Source organism: Primulina tabacum, chromosome 1 (genome assembly GCF_025594145.1).
Source record: "Primulina tabacum isolate GXHZ01 chromosome 1, ASM2559414v2, whole genome shotgun sequence".
Classification (NCBI taxonomy): Eukaryota; Viridiplantae; Streptophyta; class Magnoliopsida; order Lamiales; family Gesneriaceae; genus Primulina; species Primulina tabacum.
The window spans coordinates 46,621,016-46,643,030 of NC_134550.1; the positions used below are offsets into that span (position 1 = coordinate 46,621,016).

At 35.2% G+C, this 22,015-nt stretch overlaps 1 protein-coding gene across 1 annotated transcript; it reads left to right on the forward strand.

Moving 5' to 3' along the window:
- Nucleotides 1-3,676: 3,676 nt before the first annotated feature.
- On the forward strand, nucleotides 3,677-16,940 carry LOC142545037 (uncharacterized). Its single transcript, XM_075652024.1, has 12 exons — nucleotides 3,677-4,160; nucleotides 4,876-4,995; nucleotides 5,346-5,532; nucleotides 5,637-5,852; nucleotides 6,029-6,154; nucleotides 6,978-7,887; nucleotides 7,994-8,177; nucleotides 8,293-11,363; nucleotides 11,727-11,814; nucleotides 14,148-14,236; nucleotides 14,319-14,387; nucleotides 15,889-16,940. The coding sequence occupies exon 8, from the start codon at nucleotides 8,624-8,626 to the stop codon at nucleotides 10,802-10,804; it is 2,181 nt and encodes a 726-aa protein (XP_075508139.1). The 5' UTR covers nucleotides 3,677-4,160; nucleotides 4,876-4,995; nucleotides 5,346-5,532; nucleotides 5,637-5,852; nucleotides 6,029-6,154; nucleotides 6,978-7,887; nucleotides 7,994-8,177; nucleotides 8,293-8,623; the 3' UTR covers nucleotides 10,805-11,363; nucleotides 11,727-11,814; nucleotides 14,148-14,236; nucleotides 14,319-14,387; nucleotides 15,889-16,940.
- Nucleotides 16,941-22,015: the final 5,075 nt, after the last annotated feature.

Below are 22,015 nucleotides of genomic sequence, written 5' to 3' on the forward strand. Positions count from 1 at the left end.
CCTAGTCAGAGTCTGCTCGACCAGTTGAGTAAGCACAGAGGTCAAGTCCAAAGCAGTTTAACTCGTTTCTCTAGCCAATTGAACTCACAACCGATGCAGCATTTCAAGCAGTCAAGACAACCAGCTGATGGTATATCAAGTTCTGTCACATAAAGCAATTGATATCTGATTTTGTTTAAAATATGATATTGTTGTAGAAATTTTTCTTTTATGTACTCATATGTAAATACAAGGAAATTTATTTAAATAAACATCATGTTTATTCAGCTGTGTTTCGTTGTGAGTGAATGGATATTTTCAGATTTCTTGTCTACAATGCTTGAATGATTATAACCTCTAAATGAGTGATTAAATAAGTATTTTTCAAATATGGGTTTTTATTCAGTCTCTGAGGGGGAGTTTTTCCTTTATCCTCAAACTAGAAAATAAAATCATTTATAATCAGTTTTTAAAATTCAGTTGTTAAGAAGAATTTCTTTCTTTTCGACAACTAAAAAATGTTTTCTTTAAATTTGTTTAAATTCAGTTTTGAAGGGGAAGTTTTTTTCCCTCTAAATGGTTTTCAAAACTTCTTTAATTAAGTTCTTGAGGGGGAGCTTTTAACAATGTTTAAATGTACAAATCCTTGAACTGAATATATTGTGATTAACTGCTCAAGTTTCGTGTCATCTAAAAGGGGGAGATTGTTGGAACTTTTCAAGTTCGCAATCTTGATTTTGATGTTAACAAAACTTGTTATTTTGTGTTATTAATAATCTACCTTAGTGTGCAGAAGATAGGATCAGCCACGAGCTGTTTACATCGCAAACTGAAGACTCAACTGAATCAGTCTAACTGTTACGTCAATTAAGCAGTCCAGCTGATTGTCCAGTTGATAGGTAATTCAGCAGGAGAACCTCAGAAGCCTGGTCAGCTGAAAAAGTGTTCAACTGATGAAGAAACTCAGCTGATCAGTTCAACTGAACGAGAGTAAAATTAGTTCAACTGACAAGTCAACTGATTTCACTAGTCCAACTGAAGATCAGTTCAGGTGACTAGTTCAAAGCATCAGTCAGAATCTTTCAGTTGTAGATCAAGACAAGCTCATTTTAATGGATTCCAGCCTTACACAAAAGTACAAAGCAATTGTCTAGTCAAAGGACAATAAATGAACGTTGCATCAGAGCATTAAAAACAAAACATTTCAGAAGGGCAGTAGAAAAGTCGAGACACAAACTCCAAGAAACGAATTCAAGATACAACAGATATAATAATTGATTCTCACTGCACGACCAACTTTCCCGCCTATGTAAAGAGAAGATCAGTGAAGACTCTACATTGAGAGTAAAGAAGCTTCAACGAAAACACGAGAGAAAAAGGGCACGCTCATTGCACATCAGCTTTCAGAAGCAATCAGCCCAGAGGGAATTCTTCACAGTCATATCAGCTTAGATTAGAAACTTATTTCCTTCAGTGTGTGAGAACATCCTTGTTCAGTTCTCACACACAATCACTCTCACATTCTCTCAAATACAGTCTTGCACAAAGACGTTAAACTTGTGTATGTAGTCTTTGACACATAGACGTTAAAGAAGTGTTGGCTGGAAGGTGATGCCTTCAGTCGTAGCTAGGAGTTCAGTTTAGGCAGCAGTGTAAGTCCTAGCTGAATGGGTTTGTACAAAGTGTTGTATAGATCAAAGTCTTCTAGTGGATCCTAACTGTGGAGGTAGAATGGATGACATAGGAGCAGTTGAAGTCTCCAAACATCCATAAACACATCTTGTGTATTTAACTGATTAACTGCTGTTTTCAAACTGTTTGGATCAATTAGAGTATCCGTCAGTTCAGCTGTCACCATAATTGAAATGATGAATGCAAAAATTAATCTACCATTTTTCAGTTATTCAGTTTATATGAGTTAATTATTTTCTAATATAACAGTCTTTTTCACGAAGGATTACTTTGAGTTTCTTCTGCTTGGTTTTAAACCAAACTCGATTTAATTCATCAGTGTTAACCTTCTTAGAACACGAGCTATTGCAGTTCATTGGAGAATATAGTGTTCGAAATGCCTTCCAAAGCACTAGCACACTCGATCCTTCAGAGGTATTCAAGTATATTTTGTTTGTGGCATATTGGTTCATGAAGACGGTTCTAAATTCCCGGAAGATGGTAATGGAATGTGGTGGCAGCAGATCGAACCACCTCTGAGCCGGTCCTACTAAGGTTGTAAGGAAGACCCGACATTTCACCCCATCCGAGTATCTGTGGAGGAGGGCGGCATTATTGAACCTCCCCAAGTGTTCTTCGGGATCGTTACTCCCATCGTAATCCCTGACAGTCGGCTGACGAAAGTTGAGTGGGAGATCCTCGTTCAATATTTCGGGAGAGAGATCAGGCTCTCCCTATCCAGTGGAGGGGGTTGGCCCCCCATTTTTCTGCCCAACCTCCTGATTTCCTCCCATACGACGTCTAGATACCGAGGAGAAGGAGGTGGGGTGGTTGTCGTGGTGGTGTTGGAGCTCGATTTCGATGAAGGGCCTCATCCACAGATCTGTTAATCAACTGGGCCAGTTGATCTAGACTAAGATCAGCCACTCCTCTTACTTGACCACCTCTAGGGCCTATTCTTCTTCCTCTTTGTCCCCTGATGTTTACGTCTTTGCTCAGTATTTCCCACAAATGACGTCAATTGATGTTGCTGAAATCCGGGATGGTAGCTGGGAGGTCGGATCTTCACTTGGGGAGCTCGGTTCGGACGTTTGAAATCTGGAAGCACAAACAAGAACGATAAAAAGGGGCCGGAAGTGAAACGTCTACTATTTATTAAAGTTCAAGCCCATATAAAAACTGTATGGTGACTTGTTCTGTTTTTTGCTTACCCAAAAATACCCCTGCATTAACTTTTGTTTTCTCCCACGTTACTTTCTTCTTCATTCAAATCCAACGCAGATAAGAATTTCTGAAATCCCCACGTCTTCTTCCCTCAAATCCAACTCAGAAAACAAAATATTTCAGAAACAGAAAATCGATTTTATGGCTCAAAACACCCGCAAATCTATCTTGGTTGTTGCTTTCTCCTCCACTTCCTCAACAAACCAAACCCACGCTGCTTTGTTTATTTTCTCCCACTACTTAAAGCGGCACACAATAAGACAATGACTTCCACAACCAATCATCTACACCCAATCGTCGCATAAATTCAAGCCGCAACCAGTTCCAAATTCCTTTGAAGAATAACCCACACGAACTGTCATGTAAGAAACTCTTTCACAACACCATGTTCTCACGATGTTCATATTTCTGTTTTGTTTTGATTTGTTTAACGTTAATGGAAAGAAGTAACATATATCAAAATTACTTTCTAATTGATTGTTTTTTCAATATTTTTCTCACACATTTTTGTATACCCAAATTTCTGAAAACATCCGATTCATCATGTTCTGAGAAGAATTATTAATGAATTAACATATCCAAATACATATTCTGGAATTTGGGTTTCGGGAAATTCAATTGTTTTGGGTTTCAAAAACCAAATTTGTTACGAGAAATTCAAATTTGGTTTGGTAAATTCATTTGTTTTGGGTTTTGGGTTTTGGGAAATTCAATTGTTCGGAAAATTCAATTGCTTTGGAAAATTACATTTGAGTTCTTACATGCTTTAAATCTCTGTTTGTGTTTGCTTTTGAATCGGTAATTACATTTGAAAATGGAATGTCTCTACACCGAATGATACCCGTCATTAGATCTGGTGGCTTATTTTTGGAAGAATGTGATGGTTTTAATTTAGATTTGAGGTATATTTGATTGAATTTATTTGTTTTGGTTGTGTTTTTAGTTTTATTTACCGTCGAAGTCAATTATATGATAGTCAATGGCCGATGAAAATGTTGTTTGGAATTCATATATATCAATGGAGTTTCATTTGTATGATTATTTTTTATTCCTTTGTTGATTTAGATGATCCATTTCTCCAATTTTCCTTTGAATAATTCAGAGCAATAGTCATTTTCCTCCAGAGCTTGCAAGACAGACCACCCAGGCGGAATGACATGGTTTATGCCAATTGATTTAGTAACTTGAAAGCATCATTTAGCTCTACTTCTCTGTGGATCCAAGCTTGCTAGCTGCAAAGGAAGCGATTGACTTTAGAAATATAAGCATCTGGGGTGGAAACTGTGGTACCCAGTTATTTTTAATATTCCCTTCCATGCTTATATTTGAGACTACAAGCTACAATCTCTATGCTAGCTGCCACTTTCATCTCCTATTTTATGATTTTTTTTTAAAGCCATTTTGGTTCATGTATCATATGATTTTTATGTCATTTGTTCCAGGCTTTTTGTTGGTGATTTGTTCAGACGTATGTATTGGGACACGGGTCTTTAAATTGCCATCGGTCTATACAATGTTAAATTTCACAGAAATTTCTCTGTGCTAAGCACCATCATCTTGGTATTTGTTATGCCGATGAAGAATTGATTGTGTTTTGAAATTTTGACTTATTAATTGATTCAACATATTTAATAATTAATTAACAACATTTGTTTTTGTTCTTTCGTTTATTATTCAATTTGCTACTTTGCATGAGAGTGTGTTCTCACACTGCATGATTTATTTTACTTCCATTTAACAACATGCATATTATAGTTTGAAATTAATGAAAAATAATTATTTGAAACTGAATTCTTATGATTTTATTTTGATGAAATAAGTTTTAGCAAAAAGTCAAGTTGCTTCACAATTTATTATAGTCTGAATATTGCCTCATTCAGACTTAACCTAACGCTTTGTCTAATAATATTTCTTCACAACTTCCAATAAATTTATCATATTTAGTGTCAGATTATGCTTTAGGTTGCATTTGACGTAATGAGAATATAGTGTCTCTTGCAGATATCTAAACATTGAAAAATGAAAGCCACGAGTTCGGGATATCATATATTAGACAACAATGTCAATAACATGCTTTATATCCAAAATGACGTCACAAATCAACAACAAAGGTCTTCACAGGTATGCTATTTTTTCATACCAAATTTCAAGAAAACATTTTAATACTATATTGTGGAAATTTTTTAAAAAAATTATTAAAATATTTCTATTTTAAAAATCAATTTCATTCATTATCACTCATCATAATAATACAATAGCATTAATATATATAATTTTTAATATCTTTCATATTTAGACAAAAACGATGATATTGGCAAAATATAGACTCAAATAGTTCACAACATTGCCATGTACGTACATGCAAAAATAATCATTAACCACTCCATTCTCGCTTTTGTTCTGAAGTGTATTCCACTATTATTTTTTTATTTTCATACGTACATTAACTATTGGTCTATAATTCTATGTAGGACATGACAAATTCTAGCTCCAGCTCTTACATCATCGAAAGGCGACAAATGCTAACGCATAACGAACGTGAAAGGATACATTCTATGACCCAACAACGCCGACAATCTTACCTTGCTCGACGTCGGTCAAATTACCAAATTAGAAGAATGGAATTTACTTGATCCATTTCTACTTCAAACCAGCATGGTATAATACGTAGTTCAAAAAATATTTACATTGTTTAAAAGTGATACTTTTAATGTGTGCTAGATGCAAAAAAACACTTACAAAATGAATATATTGTTCAACAGATCAACAAATAAATTGGAGATTGACTCAACGTATCAGACGACGATCAATGAATGAGGATGCAAGGAACATGGAATTGGCTCGCCGTCGTACAAATTATCGAATGAGACAAGATAACGAAAGATCATAAATTCCAAACGAGTCTAATCTTGGTAGTAGTGATTTTGTTGCACCAAATACAATGATTCAAGAATCAACTCATAACATCGGTGAAAATCGTAAGTCTCTTTTACAAAATTTGGAATTATATCCACAATGTAAGGTTAAACAATATTTTCTTGGCAAAACAATCATTTATTTATTTTGAAGTATTGTACAAAATATCCCAAATAGTTCTCATTTTCAAATACTACTATGAAGTTTAAAAAAGCTCCACATCTATTGTTCATGACAGTTGTTGATGTGACTACAGTGCGACAAACATGTCGCTCAGAGCCAATATCTTTTCATACTTTGACATCAAATTACGAGCGTGGAAGTTCTAGCACACGTATACCAAGGTCAAATACTGTTCATCAAGGTATTCTACTATATCCAAATAAGTAGTCGATTAAGTATATATGTTTTACACCTTTATCCCTTATCAATGGGTTCAAATAATAATAAATAATTTAATCAAAATATGTTGACTTAATTTGTTTTAAATTGCTAAATAATTGTTTCACCAAATTTTAATATTTGTGACATACATGTGTATTTAAAAAAAAAACATTTTATTGCTTCTGCCATCAATTTTCTCTCCCACGTTATACATTTAATATTTAATGACTTCAATGAGGGTCCATCAACTAGGTGATTGATTTATATTTTTTTTAAATGTCAACATTTTTTGCATAAATATTTAATCATTTAAATGTTTCAGAAGTTGATTTAAATATTACATAGAAAGCATCCTATATTAAATATATTTTTAAAAATGTAAAATTAAATTTAAACACATTGTATATTTTTTAATGTCTTATTTCATAGTTTTGTACAACAAAACTTAATTTATTTTAAAAAATTACTCATATTTTTCAAAAGTTCATATAAATAATAAAAATAAAATTTAAAAATATGGTATATTTTTTTAACATAAAATATGAAATATCTGAATTTTTTATTACAGCTTATATGCATTTTATAATTTCAATTAACATACATGAGAAAAAATAAAAATTTTGAAATTTTTGCAATATACATTATACATCGTCATATATTTGAAAAATGGGTTACTTTTAAAAACAAAGTTTACAAATAATTTAGAATAATAAATTTTCACTATATAATTTATTGGTTCATTCTTCCAACAACAACTCTTTTTAAAATTGTTAGTTTGAAGATTAGTTTGAAGATTTTTGCAGGAAACATTTTCGATGAAAACAATGTCATTACTAACATACAACGATATCCACGTCCACGTCGATATCATAACCTAGCAAGAAATTTCGGTGAAATTGAGATAAATTATCGGTGGCAATTGTCTGACCCAAGAATTTGTATACATTGCCAAGCTGTACTGTTTCATGGTGAAACATCACAATTCTGTGTAGAAATGGAAACACAAATTTGGATCATATCCCTTCTCCCATTGAATTGCAAGAGTTGTATGCTGCGGATAACGAGGAAGTCAGACATTTTCGGCGGTTCATAAGGGATTACAATCATGTTTTCTCTTTTACATTAATGGGAGTCAATATAGATGAGTCCTTAACAACCGGTACATATGGAATTTACACATTTCGTGCCCAGGGATCAATATATCACTCGATTGGAAGTCTTCTACCAAATGAGAATTGTAGGCCACGGTACATGCAGATATGGATTGTAGACACAGATCATGATATAAACAATAGACTTCATGAAAATCCAGAACTAAGGCGAAAATTGTTGCTTAAGATACAAAACATTCTTGATCAACACAATCTTTTTGTGCATGTGTTTCGACAAATTGGCAAATGTGAAGACATACCTAACTGTAGGCTCATCATCAAGCAACAAAAACCTAATGAACATCAATATAGTTTACCAACAACATTTCAAGTTGCAGCCGCCATTGTTGACAACGAGTGTCAAGAAACTTTGAGCAGTCGAGATATTACTATACATGGAATCGGTGGAAATCTTATCAGCATTCAAGATGTAGTTGGCTATTATGATCATTTACAATATCCACTCCTTTTGCCATATGGTACATATGGTTGGGACTTAAATAGCCGAAATATCAATGGTACCCGATTAACATGCTTAAATTACTATGCGTATATGCTACAGGTTAGTGAATAAACATTGTACTTTATGCTTTATCTTTTTATTTTAATAAAATTCAAACTTATATTTACATCAATTCTCATTTAGTGTAAATTATCTTCTTAATCAGATATGAGAAAATTCACCATCTTTGATTCTTAGAGGAGGTCATCTACTTCAACAGTATGTGGTTGACAATTACGTAAAGATTGAAACACAAAGACTACGATGGATACGTTCAAATCAACGTGATATACGTTTAGAACTTTACCAAGGATTGCAAGATTGCTTACATGGAGGTGAAAATAATGCAGGTACGATAACTTACTGATTTTAATATTATACGATAACTTTATGATTTGAATATTATTTTTCACACTATATGTTACAACTCACATCTTATACATATCTATCATATAAATTATACAGGAAATGTTGGTACCAGAATCGTTTTGCAACCATCTTTCGATGGTAGCCCACGTGATATGTACCAACGGTATCAAGATGCCATGACCTTGGTACAAACATATGAAAAACCAGATATAATGCTTACAATGACATGCAATCCGAATTGGAATGAGATAAAAATCAACTACTTCCTGGGCAATCACCTCAAGACCGTCCAGATTTGATTACAAGGATATTTCGGGAAAAATTTGAGGAATTTAAGAAAGACATTTTGGATAGAGGGGTTTTAGGTAAGGTCCGCTCTTATTCGTACGTCATTGAGTATCAGAAAAGAGGGCTTCTTCATGTTCATATGTTGGTCATATTTGAAAATAATGACAAGTTGTGTACTCCCGACCACTTTGACTCAATTGTGCGTGCTGAAATACCTGTACAAACAGAAGAACCCAACTTAAACAAAGCAGTTGTCCACCATATGATACATGGGCCCTGTGGATCGATGAATCCTAATTGTCCATGCATGGTAAATGGTAAATGCAAGAAGAACTTTCCAAAGCCATTTGTGGAATACACATCTCGAGGAAATGATTCATACCCTTTGTATCGAAGACGTGAAGGTGGCCGAGTATCAATTCCCAACAATGACGATGTTTTCATTGATAATGGTTGGGTTGTCCCGTACAATCCCTGGCTTTTATTAAAATATGATTGTCATATTAATGTTGAAATATGTGGAGGGATTAAGTGTGTCAAGTACATATACAAGTACATCCATAAAGGTCCTGATCAGGTCGCACTAGAGTTACGAAATGGACAAAATTGTGATGAAATCCAACAGTACGTGGATGGCAGGTGGATTTGTGCGCCTGAAGCATTGTGGCGAATTTTCTCATTTGAGTTCAGTAGGATGTATCCTTCAGTCATTAGGTTACAACTACATACACCAAACCAACTTTTGATTTATTTTGATCCCCAACAACGCGTAAGTGATCTACTTGCAGATGATGACAACTCGAATACTATGCTTACAAAATTTTTCAAAATAAATTGTTATCCTGACTTGAATGGAAAGTATTTATATCGAGAATTTCCACAATATTACACATGGATAAAATCTGGAAAAAAATGGTTTCGTCGAAGAAGTAACAATAAAGTGGTTGGAAGATTATATGTTGTGTCGCCATCTGAAGGTGAGAGGTTTTATCTTCGTATCCTTTTAAAACATGTCAGGGGCCCGACATCTTTTGAAGATCTGATGACTGTGAATGGGATAACATATTCAACATTTAAGGAGTCTGCTCAAATGAGAGGATTTCTCAAACAAGATGATTATGTAATACAATGTCTGCAAGAAGCACGCTCTGTTAGAATGCCATCTTCATTGAGAAGGTTATTTGTATCCATACTGGTGTTCTGTCAACCAACAATAGTTCGAGAACTCTGGGATGAGTTCCATCCTAGCATGTGTGAAGATTATGGCAGAGAAATTTCATCAAGTAACTTAATCATCAATAAGTTATTGCTTGAGATACGAAGGTTGTTGCATCAGTACAAAATGAAACTTGGTGATTTTGATTTGCCATCAATAAGTGCCGAGTTTTTAGAAGACGCACCACTACCAAGAATAATTGAGGATGAGCTTTCTTATCATATTTCTGATGATGATTTGAGATCTATTGAACGTTTGAATGCTCAACAGAGGATTGCTTTTGACACCATCATCGAAATTATTATGCATAACCAATCAAAACTTTTCTTCATTGATGGTCCTGGAGGCACTGGTAAGACTTTTTTATACCGCTCAATGTTGGCACATTTAAGAAAAATGGGTAAAATAGTAATTGCGGTAGCAACATCTGGAATAGCTGCGACATTGTTGCCAGGTGGAAGAACTGCACATTCACGTTTTCAAATTCCACTTAGACCAACCACATCAACACTTTGCAAAATAAAAACACAGACAGAACTTGCAGATCTAATAAGACGTGCATCAGCTATAGTATGGGACGAGGCTCCAATGGCAAATCGCTATGCTTTTGAATATGTCAGTAAGAGTTTCCAAGATATTATGGAAAATCAAATAGCATTTGGAGGGAAGACAATGGTTTTTGGTGGCGATTTTCGACAAGTGTTACCGGTTGTCAAACGAGGGTCAAAGACAGAACAAATTGCTGCAAGTATTTCAAGGTCAACGTTCTGGAATAGCGTAAAGATAATACACCTTCAACAGAATATGAGATCTGCTCAAGATATTGAGTTCTCACAATTTCTCTTGCGCGTAGGTGATGGATTGCAACATACTGTAAATCGTGATTTCATAAAATTACCAGATTCAATGATCATACCATGGGAAGGTGAACAATCAATTCAGATGTTGATTGATTCTGTTTTTTCTAATATGATAAATCATGTTAACGATGAAAACTATATGGTTGATAGAGCAATCATCACACCAAAAAATGTTGATGTGGACAATATTAATCAAATGCTCATTCTCAATTTTCCTGGAGAGAAAAAAGAGTATACCTCTTAGGATAGTGTACAAGACGACAATCACAACCTTTTTCAAGAAGAAATTTTGAATTCCCTTAGTCCAAGTGGTTTGCCACCGCATAAAATCAAATTGAAAGTAGGAAGTCGTGTCATGCTCTTGAGAAATGTTGCGCTTGAACTTGGTCTATGCAATGGAACAAGATTAATATGTCGCAGTCTTTGTAGAAATTTTATAGATGCTGAGATCATAACAGGTCCTCACAAAGGTATCAGATTCTTTCTACATAGAATGTCCTTGAAAAGTGAAGATAATTCTGGACTACCATTTGAGTTGACACGTCGACAGTTTCCAATAAGGCTTAGTTTTGCTTTGCCAATAAAAAAAGCACAAGGTCAAACAATCCCAAATATTGGAATATTTTTGCGTAACCATGTGTTCAGCCACGGTCAGCTATATGTGGCACTTTCGAGAGGAGTCTCACAAAATTCTACAAAAGTTTTGGTAAAAGACGGGAATTTAGAGCGTCAATTTGGTGTATTCACAAGAAACGTGGTTTTCAAAGAGGTATTACTACCTAATAGAGAATGATAAAGTGTAAGTAAGTCAATTCTCTTTATTGTAAATATTTTAAAAATACATTATGTACAACTATCTTTCATATATCGTTAAATACATAATATATGTTTCAATGTTAGAATTTGGGGATGGTAATAAATTCAATTTATCTCTATCCATGTTTTCTATCCATGCTTTTATCTCTATCTATGTTTATCTATTTTTCATCCTCTATCTTATCACGTCTCCCAAATAATCATTTTTTACAATTTCTATATTTATTGAATCAATTTTCAAAAGTACTTGGTTAGTGTCTAATGGACAAACAAATTATTTATGATTTTCTGTTTGTTGGTTTAAGTTTAATTTTTTTGTTGGTTTTGACTTTGTGTTTTTTTCTCAGAAGCTGAAGGATACTGGTTGTAAACAAGTTATTTGTAGAAATGTCATACTCAATTCAATGGATCAGATCTACTCGCCCCCATCTTCATCTGGTTTTTTTTCCAATAAATAAGTTTATCGTCTATGATTTATTATGTTTGTTTATATTAGTAATCGTATCAAATTCGTTTGTTTGTAGAGTTCAACACAACAAAAAAAAAAGAATAATTTTTATACACTAAACATGAGGACAAAGAAATGAAAATTGTAGTTTGAAATTTTATTTCTTGAAGAAATTATTATAATTTTAGTGTATAAAAATTATTCTTTTTTTTTCTACGGTTGTATTGAATTTTACAAGATAGCTGGTTGTGTTGAGACGCTCGACGCCAGCCATCCTCTCCTTAGTGTCCTTCGAACGCCCCAACTCCAGCGCCTCCTCCATAGCGGCGGTGGTTCGGCTTCAACACCCTACAGTGATTTCCATTTTTTTCCTTTTAAATTTATTTTATTTTGATTACTGCTGTAAAAGCGTATTATTTTTCGTCTTTTATTCGCTTCTCTGTAAGTGTGTTGGTGTGATACAACAAAATAATTTAATTTTGATCGATTTAAGTGGTCTTATATTTTTTAAACTTGAAATTATTGAAGATATATGTGTAAATGTTGGATTTTTGTGTTTGTGTATGTGTTGAGTTCGTTGAAATTATTGCACCTGGGGATTGTGTATTTTTTATAGCCGTGATGCAACCAATCTATAGATAAAAATGATAAATATTACTTGAGTTGGAGTTCAAGGAAATGCCAATGAGTGGAGCAGCCTTCGATTTGACTGGAGTTCCCTTGCTGTAGAAGACCCTTTCTGCTGCAAATGAATTTTATGATTTTCTTCTTGGAGCCATTGAAGGGTTAGTATGTCTATATAAAGGTCAATTGCATTGTACTTTTGTTTTGCATTTTTCGTATTGACTATTTTGTTGACTTTTGAATTTGATGCGAAGGTATAAATTTGTTCATAATAAGACACCTAAAGCCTGAGACCGGATTGCTTCAGCTTCGGGAGGATTTTAAATTGTTTGCAAACTTTAGGCCCACTACTGTTTTACACTAGGTGAAAATATGTGAGCTTAAGATGATCTGATTTTCTTTTCCATTTCAAAATTTTCTACTGGTTTAAAGTGGAATCTATTACTTGAATTATTTGGAGTAAATATTTTGTGAAAACTTTAAACTCAAGCAATATAATTATAAGTTAGAGCTTTAATAGATTTTTCATAAAATGCTTGATAAAATGTATAATAAAATTCTATTTGACTTTTCAGTTGTTTATTGATAAATTTCATTCAAACAGTATCGAATTATACTTTTTGGTTCTATTTGTGTTGCGTTAAGTTGGGGGTTTTTTTTTTTTTTTTTTTAGTTTTTTAGGTGTCAAAAACTGAATTTTTGTTTGAAGCTTTTGTCCATTGATTAATATTATAGTTATTTTCTCATTTACAAACCTATTTTTATAACTTTATTATTTTCAAACTCATTGCATACCGTTGCTTTGTTTTCTAGGCTATTGAACTTGGATTTGTGTTTCTAAGTTCAACTTTGTTTTTTTCACGCCAAAGGTTTCTTTTTACAAAGAGATATTGTATCTGTATTTTTTTCTTCTTTTTCTTTCATTTTGGTGTTATACTTTGTGTATATTGTTTGGAACGTGTAGCATACATCATCCGTATATCGATGCTTTGCTTTCAACTTTCTGTATGATTTTTCTATACCCCTCATTAATTGATTTTAGATTGATTGCGAACATATTATCCTACCAACCAAAACCTACTTACTTTGCTCCGAACTCCTTTATCGAGAGAACATAATGCTTAATCGGACTTACCATCGACCGAATTACTCATCTGGAAGGCCAACAATCGAGGTAAGAATCGGTTATACATCTGTGATTTTGTTTGTGATGGCTTCTATGTGCGTTATTTTTGGTTTCTTTGTTGTCCTCAGAGTATTTTACTGTTGTTTTATACTTAGCATACCTTGGTCAAGTTGGCTTTTTGTCACGTGCAATTATGTGTAAGAGGTCAGACATTTTTTTTGCATTGTAGTCACGTCCGTGGATTAGTTGCTTACGCTTCAAGTATTTATCCTAATGCCACCTGTGATATCCTTTTCGCTGTCATGAGGTTGTTATTGTTATTGTCTTATGCTGCAGGACCAAAACCTTCGGAGTCATATGGAAAGTATACATGGAAGATTGACAAGTTCTCACAAATAACCAAAAGAGAACTCCGGAGCAATGCATTTGAGGTTGGCAGATACAAATGGTATGTTCTATTGTCAAAGTTTCTTTAAGTTTTTATTTTCTACATGTGTTTTAATATATCGTTTCAGTGAAATAGTGAAAGTGAAGGTTTCTGTGACAGTAATATACTTTAACCTTGATTGATAGGTTTATTTTGATTTACCCTCAAGGCTGTGATGTTTGCAACCATCTCTCTTTGTTTCTTTGTGCGGCCAATCATGACAAGCTTCTTCCTGGTATGGTGATATTTGTGATCATTTTGTCTACTAAATTAATGTGTTTTGAAGTTTGTATTATGCGTCGCTTCATTACGAACAGGATCGCGTCATTTTGCTCAATTCACTATTGTTGTGGTAATTAAAGATCCTAAAAAATCCAAAACTTCAGGTAATTATTGGATTTTTATTATTCTTTTTTTTGTGTAATTAATATTCTGATTCTTTGTGGATTAGCAACTATTTATTCTCTTCTATCTTCCATAAGAACTGATTAGCAACTTCAAAATACAATATTTCACCAATGTTCAATAAACAAAAAGATCAATTTCTAAGCAATTTATAATGTATTTAAACTATCTACCTCTTTTCATTTCTCGATGCGCTCTTCCAACCTAAAGATGGGGAAATTGTTCCTTCTCTGTGACTGAGGAGTAGCATTTCTAAATAAAGTACAAAATTCATCAACATCTCATCCATAAAACAAGAAGAAACGTTGTGAAGATAGTTGGCTTGACATATGAGTATTACAATGAGGTGGTAGATTGACCATCCTCTTTATTTAACTGGCAATGGTACATTGTTGCCACTCTTTGCATTTTACTCAATTAATATATAACTATTATTAAGGTAAATACTCAATGAGCAAATACATGCACTTTATACAAATCAAATTAGGCATTGCATTATATACTTACACTTCAGGTGCTAAGTTGGGTTAAGTACCATTAGAAGATATTTTTCACATACTGAACGTAACATAAAAGTTTAGAAAACCATTAATAAATGTAATTCATAGAATCAAAAATTAAAGAGAAAGGAAAATAGATGTAAAAATGTTTTTTTTACTACAGATTGATGAAGGATCAATGTAGATGGTAAAGTTGTTACTTCTGCCAAGACTGATCCACTTCACTCACTTCACGATATTTTTACAGAGGTTTGATTTTTATCCCTTTCTCTTTTTAGTAAATTTTTTACCCCTTATGAGCTATTTGGTTTGCTTACGAATTTTATTTCTTTGTAATGTAAAAAAATATCAAAATGTAGTTTGAAATCTTTTATTTGGTAATTATGGACTTTTAGTGTAATTTCTTCAATAAATAAAATTTCAAACTACATTTTTCATATTTTTTTCCTCATGTTTAATGTATAAAAATTATTATTATTTTTTTATTTGGTTGTGTTGAACTCTACAAGATAGATGGTTGTGTTGCTCCAGGAATAGTAAGTGTTATTTGAGGTTATTCGTTAGATTTACTAGAGCAGAACTATTAATTCGCTAGAACAGAGAGGGTTTAACTTATGCATACAATATGTAAAGATAAATACAGTTTTAATTTTTTTTGTTCAATTTGTTGGCTAAATTTAGGATACAAATTTGAGGTTTTATATTCAATAAATATTAGTTCGATGATATTATGATATTTTTTGCAAAATCATTTGACTATTTGTTTACTTTTTTTACGTTGAAGTTTATCATTATTTCACATGAGATAATATTACGGCTTCAAAAGAATAATATTTTTTATGATCAAAACCTATATCATGTAAGGTAACAAATTGAGTTTGACAGATTTATTTAAGCTTCGGAATCCATTGTCTTTCATGATTCACGTACAAAATGTTTCGGTGTCATCATGTTGTAATATCATGAATTTTTAATATATTAGCTCAATATATTCATGCCACACGCAACGCGTGTGCCTCAGTGGCTAGCAATCATCATCTCCTTCTTCCAAAGATTTGCTCATGGTTTATCTTCTCCCATTGAAAAGCGACAACCCGAATCACATTCCCTAACGTATCCGACCTAGATGGTAAAATTGTTCTTCTGCCAGCTGTCTTGGTGATCCACTTCACTCACTCCACGATATCTTTACAAAGGTTTGATTTTTATCCCTTTCTCTTTTTAGTAAATTTTTTACCCCTTATGAGCTATTTGGTTTGCTTACGAATTTAATTTATTTTTAATTTAAAAAAATATCAAAATGTAGTTTGAAATCTTTTACTTGGTAATAAAGGACTTTTAGAGTAGGTGTTTACCTTACTCATTTCTTTATTCTGTAATTTCTTCAACATAAAATTTCAAACTACCTTTTTCATATCTTTTTCCTCATGTTTAGTGTATAAAAATTATTCTTTTTTTTATTTGGTTGTAATCTATCCATAAGTCCCCGTGTTATATAACTTCGTTAACCATTTTTGTGATAAAAATTCTACCAAGTATTGCTCCATTATTTCTCTGCTTCTGTGCTGAGATTTCTCCTCTCAGATATTTCTCCTTATGATGTCGAACGGGGAGGAGCTGATACCGAGCCATATTTCCAGATGGATCGAGGAATCAATATCGTATTTTCCTATGTTTTTCGATGATCTTTATGAAACAGGAGACTTTATAGGTGATTCTTGGTGGGCTCAGGGTCAGATTCTTGAACAAGATATTGTAGATGACAGTTTTACCTTGAAGTTTATCATTATTTCACATGAGATAATATTACGGCTTCAAAAGAATAAGATTTTTTATGATCAAAACCTATATCATGTAAGGTAACAAATTGAGTTTAACAGATTTATTTAAGCTTCGCAATTCATTGCCTTTCATGATTCACGCACAAAATGTTTCGGTGTCATGTTGTTGTAATATCATGAATGTTTAATACATTAGCTCAATATATTCATGACACACGCAACGCGTGTGCCTCGGTGGCTAGTATATATATATATATATATATATATATTAAAAGCTCACATTTTTGAAAATAAACCAATATATAAATTTGCATGCACGCAACTCCCTTGAAAAGAAAATACCATTTAAAAATAATGTCCATAAACATTCGACACAATTATGCATAATTAAAAATAAAACAGGTAAAATTCTTAAGATCAACAGCATAACATAAAACGTATAAAATCGCTCATGTCTGTCTATTCAAAGCTCAAGAAAACGTAATGTGCCGAAAAGTGTGGTCCTAGGGTCGTGCGCGCACATCCAGCCCTGCCTACTCAGAGTTCGGCGCCTTCAGTATCCTCATCTAAATGCTCACCTGCATAAAACACGCCTAGTGAGTCTAAAAACTCAACACAACTGCATTGTTAATAGAAAATACATATACATAGCACACAGCAGTGAAAAATACCATATTCAACATACATTTCATGAAATTAAAAGCATGAACGTAAATGTGTCGTATAAAGTCTTAACCTGTCAAAACATGTCTCATCATATCATCATATACGTATATATTTTATTTTAATTGAATTCAGGTCATTAGTTGTGACTTTCGTATCAGATCTATTGTATCAGCTCTATTAGATGGATCCTTCTATAAACCGTGGTACCCGACGACGGGGGCATCAGCAATAGTATTACCCGTCCACTGAGCCTTGGCCTCAGCTCATAATATCTGATATAATCGTGTTAGTCACAACAAAATCTCATCTTTCAAAACGTGTCATCATTTTCATCACTTAATAAAAACATGCATATACGTAAATTTTTCTTAAAACCAAGCATGCACCGTATTTTTCATAATTACATAAAAATCATTAACATGATGCATAAACATTTAAAACATGATAAATATGTGATCGGGGCGCTACAAGGACTAAAATCTCAACCCGGGTCCAAAATGACCATTTTGCCCTTGGAAACCCAAAATGACCATTTTATCTCTAGACCTCTAAAATTCGACCCGAAGCTTACCAAACTCCTTAAACATCCCAAAACATTTTTATAAGCATTTTTAGACGTAACTCGAGTCCGTTTCCAACTTAATCGATTAGTTTTAAAACTTGGACTGGAGTCCCGGTTTTAACCCGAATCGAACCGAAACTTAACCAAAATTTCTCCAACTTTTACCATAACTAAAACACACTCTAACAGTCCCTAATCTATCAAAACTAGAAGAATGATGCGTGGGACGCAAACCGAAGAGGCAGGGTGAATCTTTTCTTGAGAAGGAGCTATGGCCGAACACTCTTGCAGCTGAAACTCACGTGAAGTGTTGCTGAGGGAAGGGGTGGACGACTGAATAGAATAGGTTTAGGTTTAGGTTTAATTTAAATGGTTAAACATATGATAATGGGCCCTTAATTTCATTTTAAAAACTTTAAAGAAGGTCTTGAGCCCACTAAGCTTAAAAATAGGCTCATTAAGCCAAAAACACTCCTGAAAAATATTTTGTTTTGGTAAGTTTTTGAAAATATTACCCAAACCCTCAAAAAGTCCTCCGTTTCGATAAAATTTACGTACAGATTAAAAATATGCTCCGACGGGTAAAAATATGCTCCGAATCCCAATTCTTGAAAAGTACACTTAAAACACCATTTATTAATAAATAAAAATTAAACATGTAATTAAAAAGAATTTTCCTGATAATTCTTCAGTCTCCGTTCCTCGTTCGAGCGCGAAACACAACTTAAAAATCCTAATGCATGAACTTTTAAAATATCATGAAATAAATCCTATCATGCAATAATTATGCATAAAATGCATAAAAAATTATTAAACACATAATTTAAATAAAACATTAGATTACATGTATTCAGGTTACGCAAATTTAGTTTCTTGGACCTTACAACTCTCCCCCCTTAAATAAAATTTCGTCATCGAAATTAAAACATACTGAATAACTCTGGGTAGCGACTCCTCATCTCAGACTCCGTCTCCCATGTGGCTTCTTCCTCGAAGTAATTCAGCAACTTGATTTTGACCATGTGGATCACCTTGTTTAGGAGCCTCCTCTCTTGTTTGTCCAAAATCTGAGTGGGTCTCTCTTCGAATAACATGTGCAGTGTCAGCTGAAATGGCTCATAGTTCAGCACATGTAAAGGATTCGACATGTACTTCCGCAACATGGAGATGCGGAACACATTATGAACTCCTGCCAGACTCGACGAAAATGCGATTCTGTAAGCAAGTGTCTCAAATATCTCTAGGATCTCGAATGGTCCGTGAATCTAGGGCTGAGCTTGCCCTTCTTCCCGAACCTCATCACACCCTTCATCGGTGAGATCTTCAAAAAAACATGATCCTCTACTGTGAACTCAAGATCTCGTCGCATGTGATCTGCATAACTCATCTGACGGCTCTGAACGGTCCTCATCATGTCTCGAATCCTACCCACTCTGTCTGCCTGACAATATCCGGACCCAAATCTGCTCTCTCTCCTACCTCATCCCAATACACTGGCGACCTACAGTTCCTCCCGTACAGAGCCTCGTATGGAGCCATAACAATCGATGACTGATAACTGTTGTTGTATGAGAACTCCACAAGAGGTAACTTCGGCTCTAGCTGCCCTGAAAGTCGATAATGCAAGCTCGGAGTAGGTCCTCTAGAATTTGAATCACTCTCTATGACTGTCCATCTGTCTGGGGATGGAAAGTAGTACTGAACTAACTTAATGCCCAACGCCTGATGTAGACTCTTCCAGAACGCAAACGTGAACCTCGGATCCCTATCTGACAAGATGGACACTGGAATCCCATGCAGTCTGACTATCTCTCTGATGTAGAGCTCTGCGTATTGAGTCATGATGAAAGTCTTCTTGATCGGTAGAAAGTGAGCTGATTTAGTGAGCCGATCAACAATCACCCAAATGGCATTATATCCTCTAGTAGTTCTCGGAAGTCCTGTAACAAAGTTCATGGTGATGTTCTTCCATTTTCACTCAGGAATATGGAGAGGTCTCAGCTTCCCTGCATGTCTTTGATGCTCTGTCTTGACCTGCTGACAAGTCAAACACTCGGAAACAAATCTCATAATATCTCGCTTCATGCCCGACCACCAATAAAGAGTCTGAAGGTCTTTATACATCTTCTTACTCTTTGGATGGATGGAGTACGGGGTACTTTGGGCCTCGCTCAAGATATCTACTCTCAGGGAATCACTGTCAAGAATGAGAGGCCCGGGGCCGAAGAGGGCGGGTGGTGATCGTCGGTGCCATGAGGTTGCACAGACAATGAGCGGCTCCTGGCAGGCTCTAGGCGGAGGGAACATGGATGAACCGATTTTACACCGGAAGGAGAGAGATTCCGAAACTGTTCAGGTATGGGACTGTGCAGTTGAAGAGGGCTTAAAATATTTGATATGTACTACTCATATCAAGAAGGAGCATTTTCTTTTCGGTAGCTCATCACATAAGAACTTCAAAGTTAAGCGTGCTTGACTTGGGGCAATTTTGGGATGGGTGACCCCCTGGGAAGCCTCTCAAGGTGCGTGTGAGTGAGGACATAAGCACACTGGAAAGACTCATCTAGGTAAAGTGAGGACAATCGTCAAATCTGGGGCATTACAAGGAACCAGGAACCCATAGACGGTCCCTATATCTGACTATGCCGTCCACAACTGCATGCAATCTTTGGCCTTTAGCCTCGTTCCTCTGTCTCCATTTCTACAACTGCTCATCAGAAGTCTACCCTGCCTGGATTCTGTCCCTCAATGTCGGCTGTACTGTCAGAGTAGCAAGATTCGGGACATCGCGCCTGGCATAAACTGCAAGCTCAAATCTCTGAATCTCCACCTGCAGCGGTCTCTGTACCGGAAAATGTGAAATCACTGCGTGCTTCTTGCTCAGAGCATCTGCAACCACATTATCTTTACCCGGATGGTAGCTAATGTCACAGTCATAATCCTTCACTAGCTCTAGCCATCTCCTCTGTCTCATATAGAGTTCTTTCTGTGTGAAGAAGTACTTCAGGCTCTTGTGATCAGTAAAAATCACGCACTTCTCCCCATACAGATAGTGTCTCCAAATCTTTAGAGCAAACACCACTGCTACTAGCTCGAGGTCATGAGTCGGATAATTCTTCCCATGGAATTTCGGCTGCCTGGACGCGTATGCTATAACTCTGTCATACTGCATCAGAACCACGCCCAAACTGAGCTTCGATGCATCTGTATAAACCACGAACTCACTCTGCCCTGATGGCATAGCTAGAACTGGTCCTGTGGTCAATGCTAGCTTCAATCTATCAAAGCTCTCCTGACACTCAAATCTCCAAATAAACATGGATTATTCTTCGTCAAGGCGGTCATAGGCACCGCAATAGAAGAGAAGCCCTTAATGAACTTCCTGTAGTAACCAGATAATCCCAAGAAGCTACGGATCTCTGTCACGCTCTTAGGCACTGGCCAATCTCTGACTGCCTCGACCTTACTGGGGTCGACCTCAATACCATCCTGAGATATAATGTGGCCCAAGAATGCCACCCTGTCAAGCAAGAACTCGCACTTACTGAACTTGGCATACAACCATATGTCCTGTAATGTCCGCATTACGGTCCTCAGATTCTGACTGTGCTCCTCTCTGCTCCTCGAATAGATCAGGATATTGTCGATGAAAGCTATGACGAACTGATCCAAGTAAGGCTGAAACACGCGATTCATGAGATCCATGAAGATCGCTGGCGCGTTCGTCAAACCGAAGGGCATCACCATTAATTCATAGTGTCCATAACGCGTCCTAAAAGTTGTCTTACACACATCAGACTCTCTCAACTTCAGCTGATGGTATCCGGATCGGAGGTCTATCTTTGAGAACACTGATGTTCCCTGAAGCTGATGAACAAATCCTCGATGCTCGGCAACAGACACTTATTCTTTACGGTGACCCTGTTCAGCTCTCGGTAGTCAATACACAGTCGCATGCTGCCATATTTCTTCTTGACAAATAGAACTTGTGCCCCATGGAGAAAAGCTAGGGCGGATGAAGCCCTTATCTAGCAAATCATGTATCTGATCCTTCAGTTCTTTCATCTCGGTAGGTGCTAGACGGTAGGGTGCCTTAGATA

Bases quoted from the DNA above. Each gene is read 5' to 3' on its own strand.
- LOC142545037 (XM_075652024.1), top strand. From the start codon at position 8,624: ATGTTGGTCATATTTGAAAATAATGACAAGTTGTGTACTCCCGACCAC.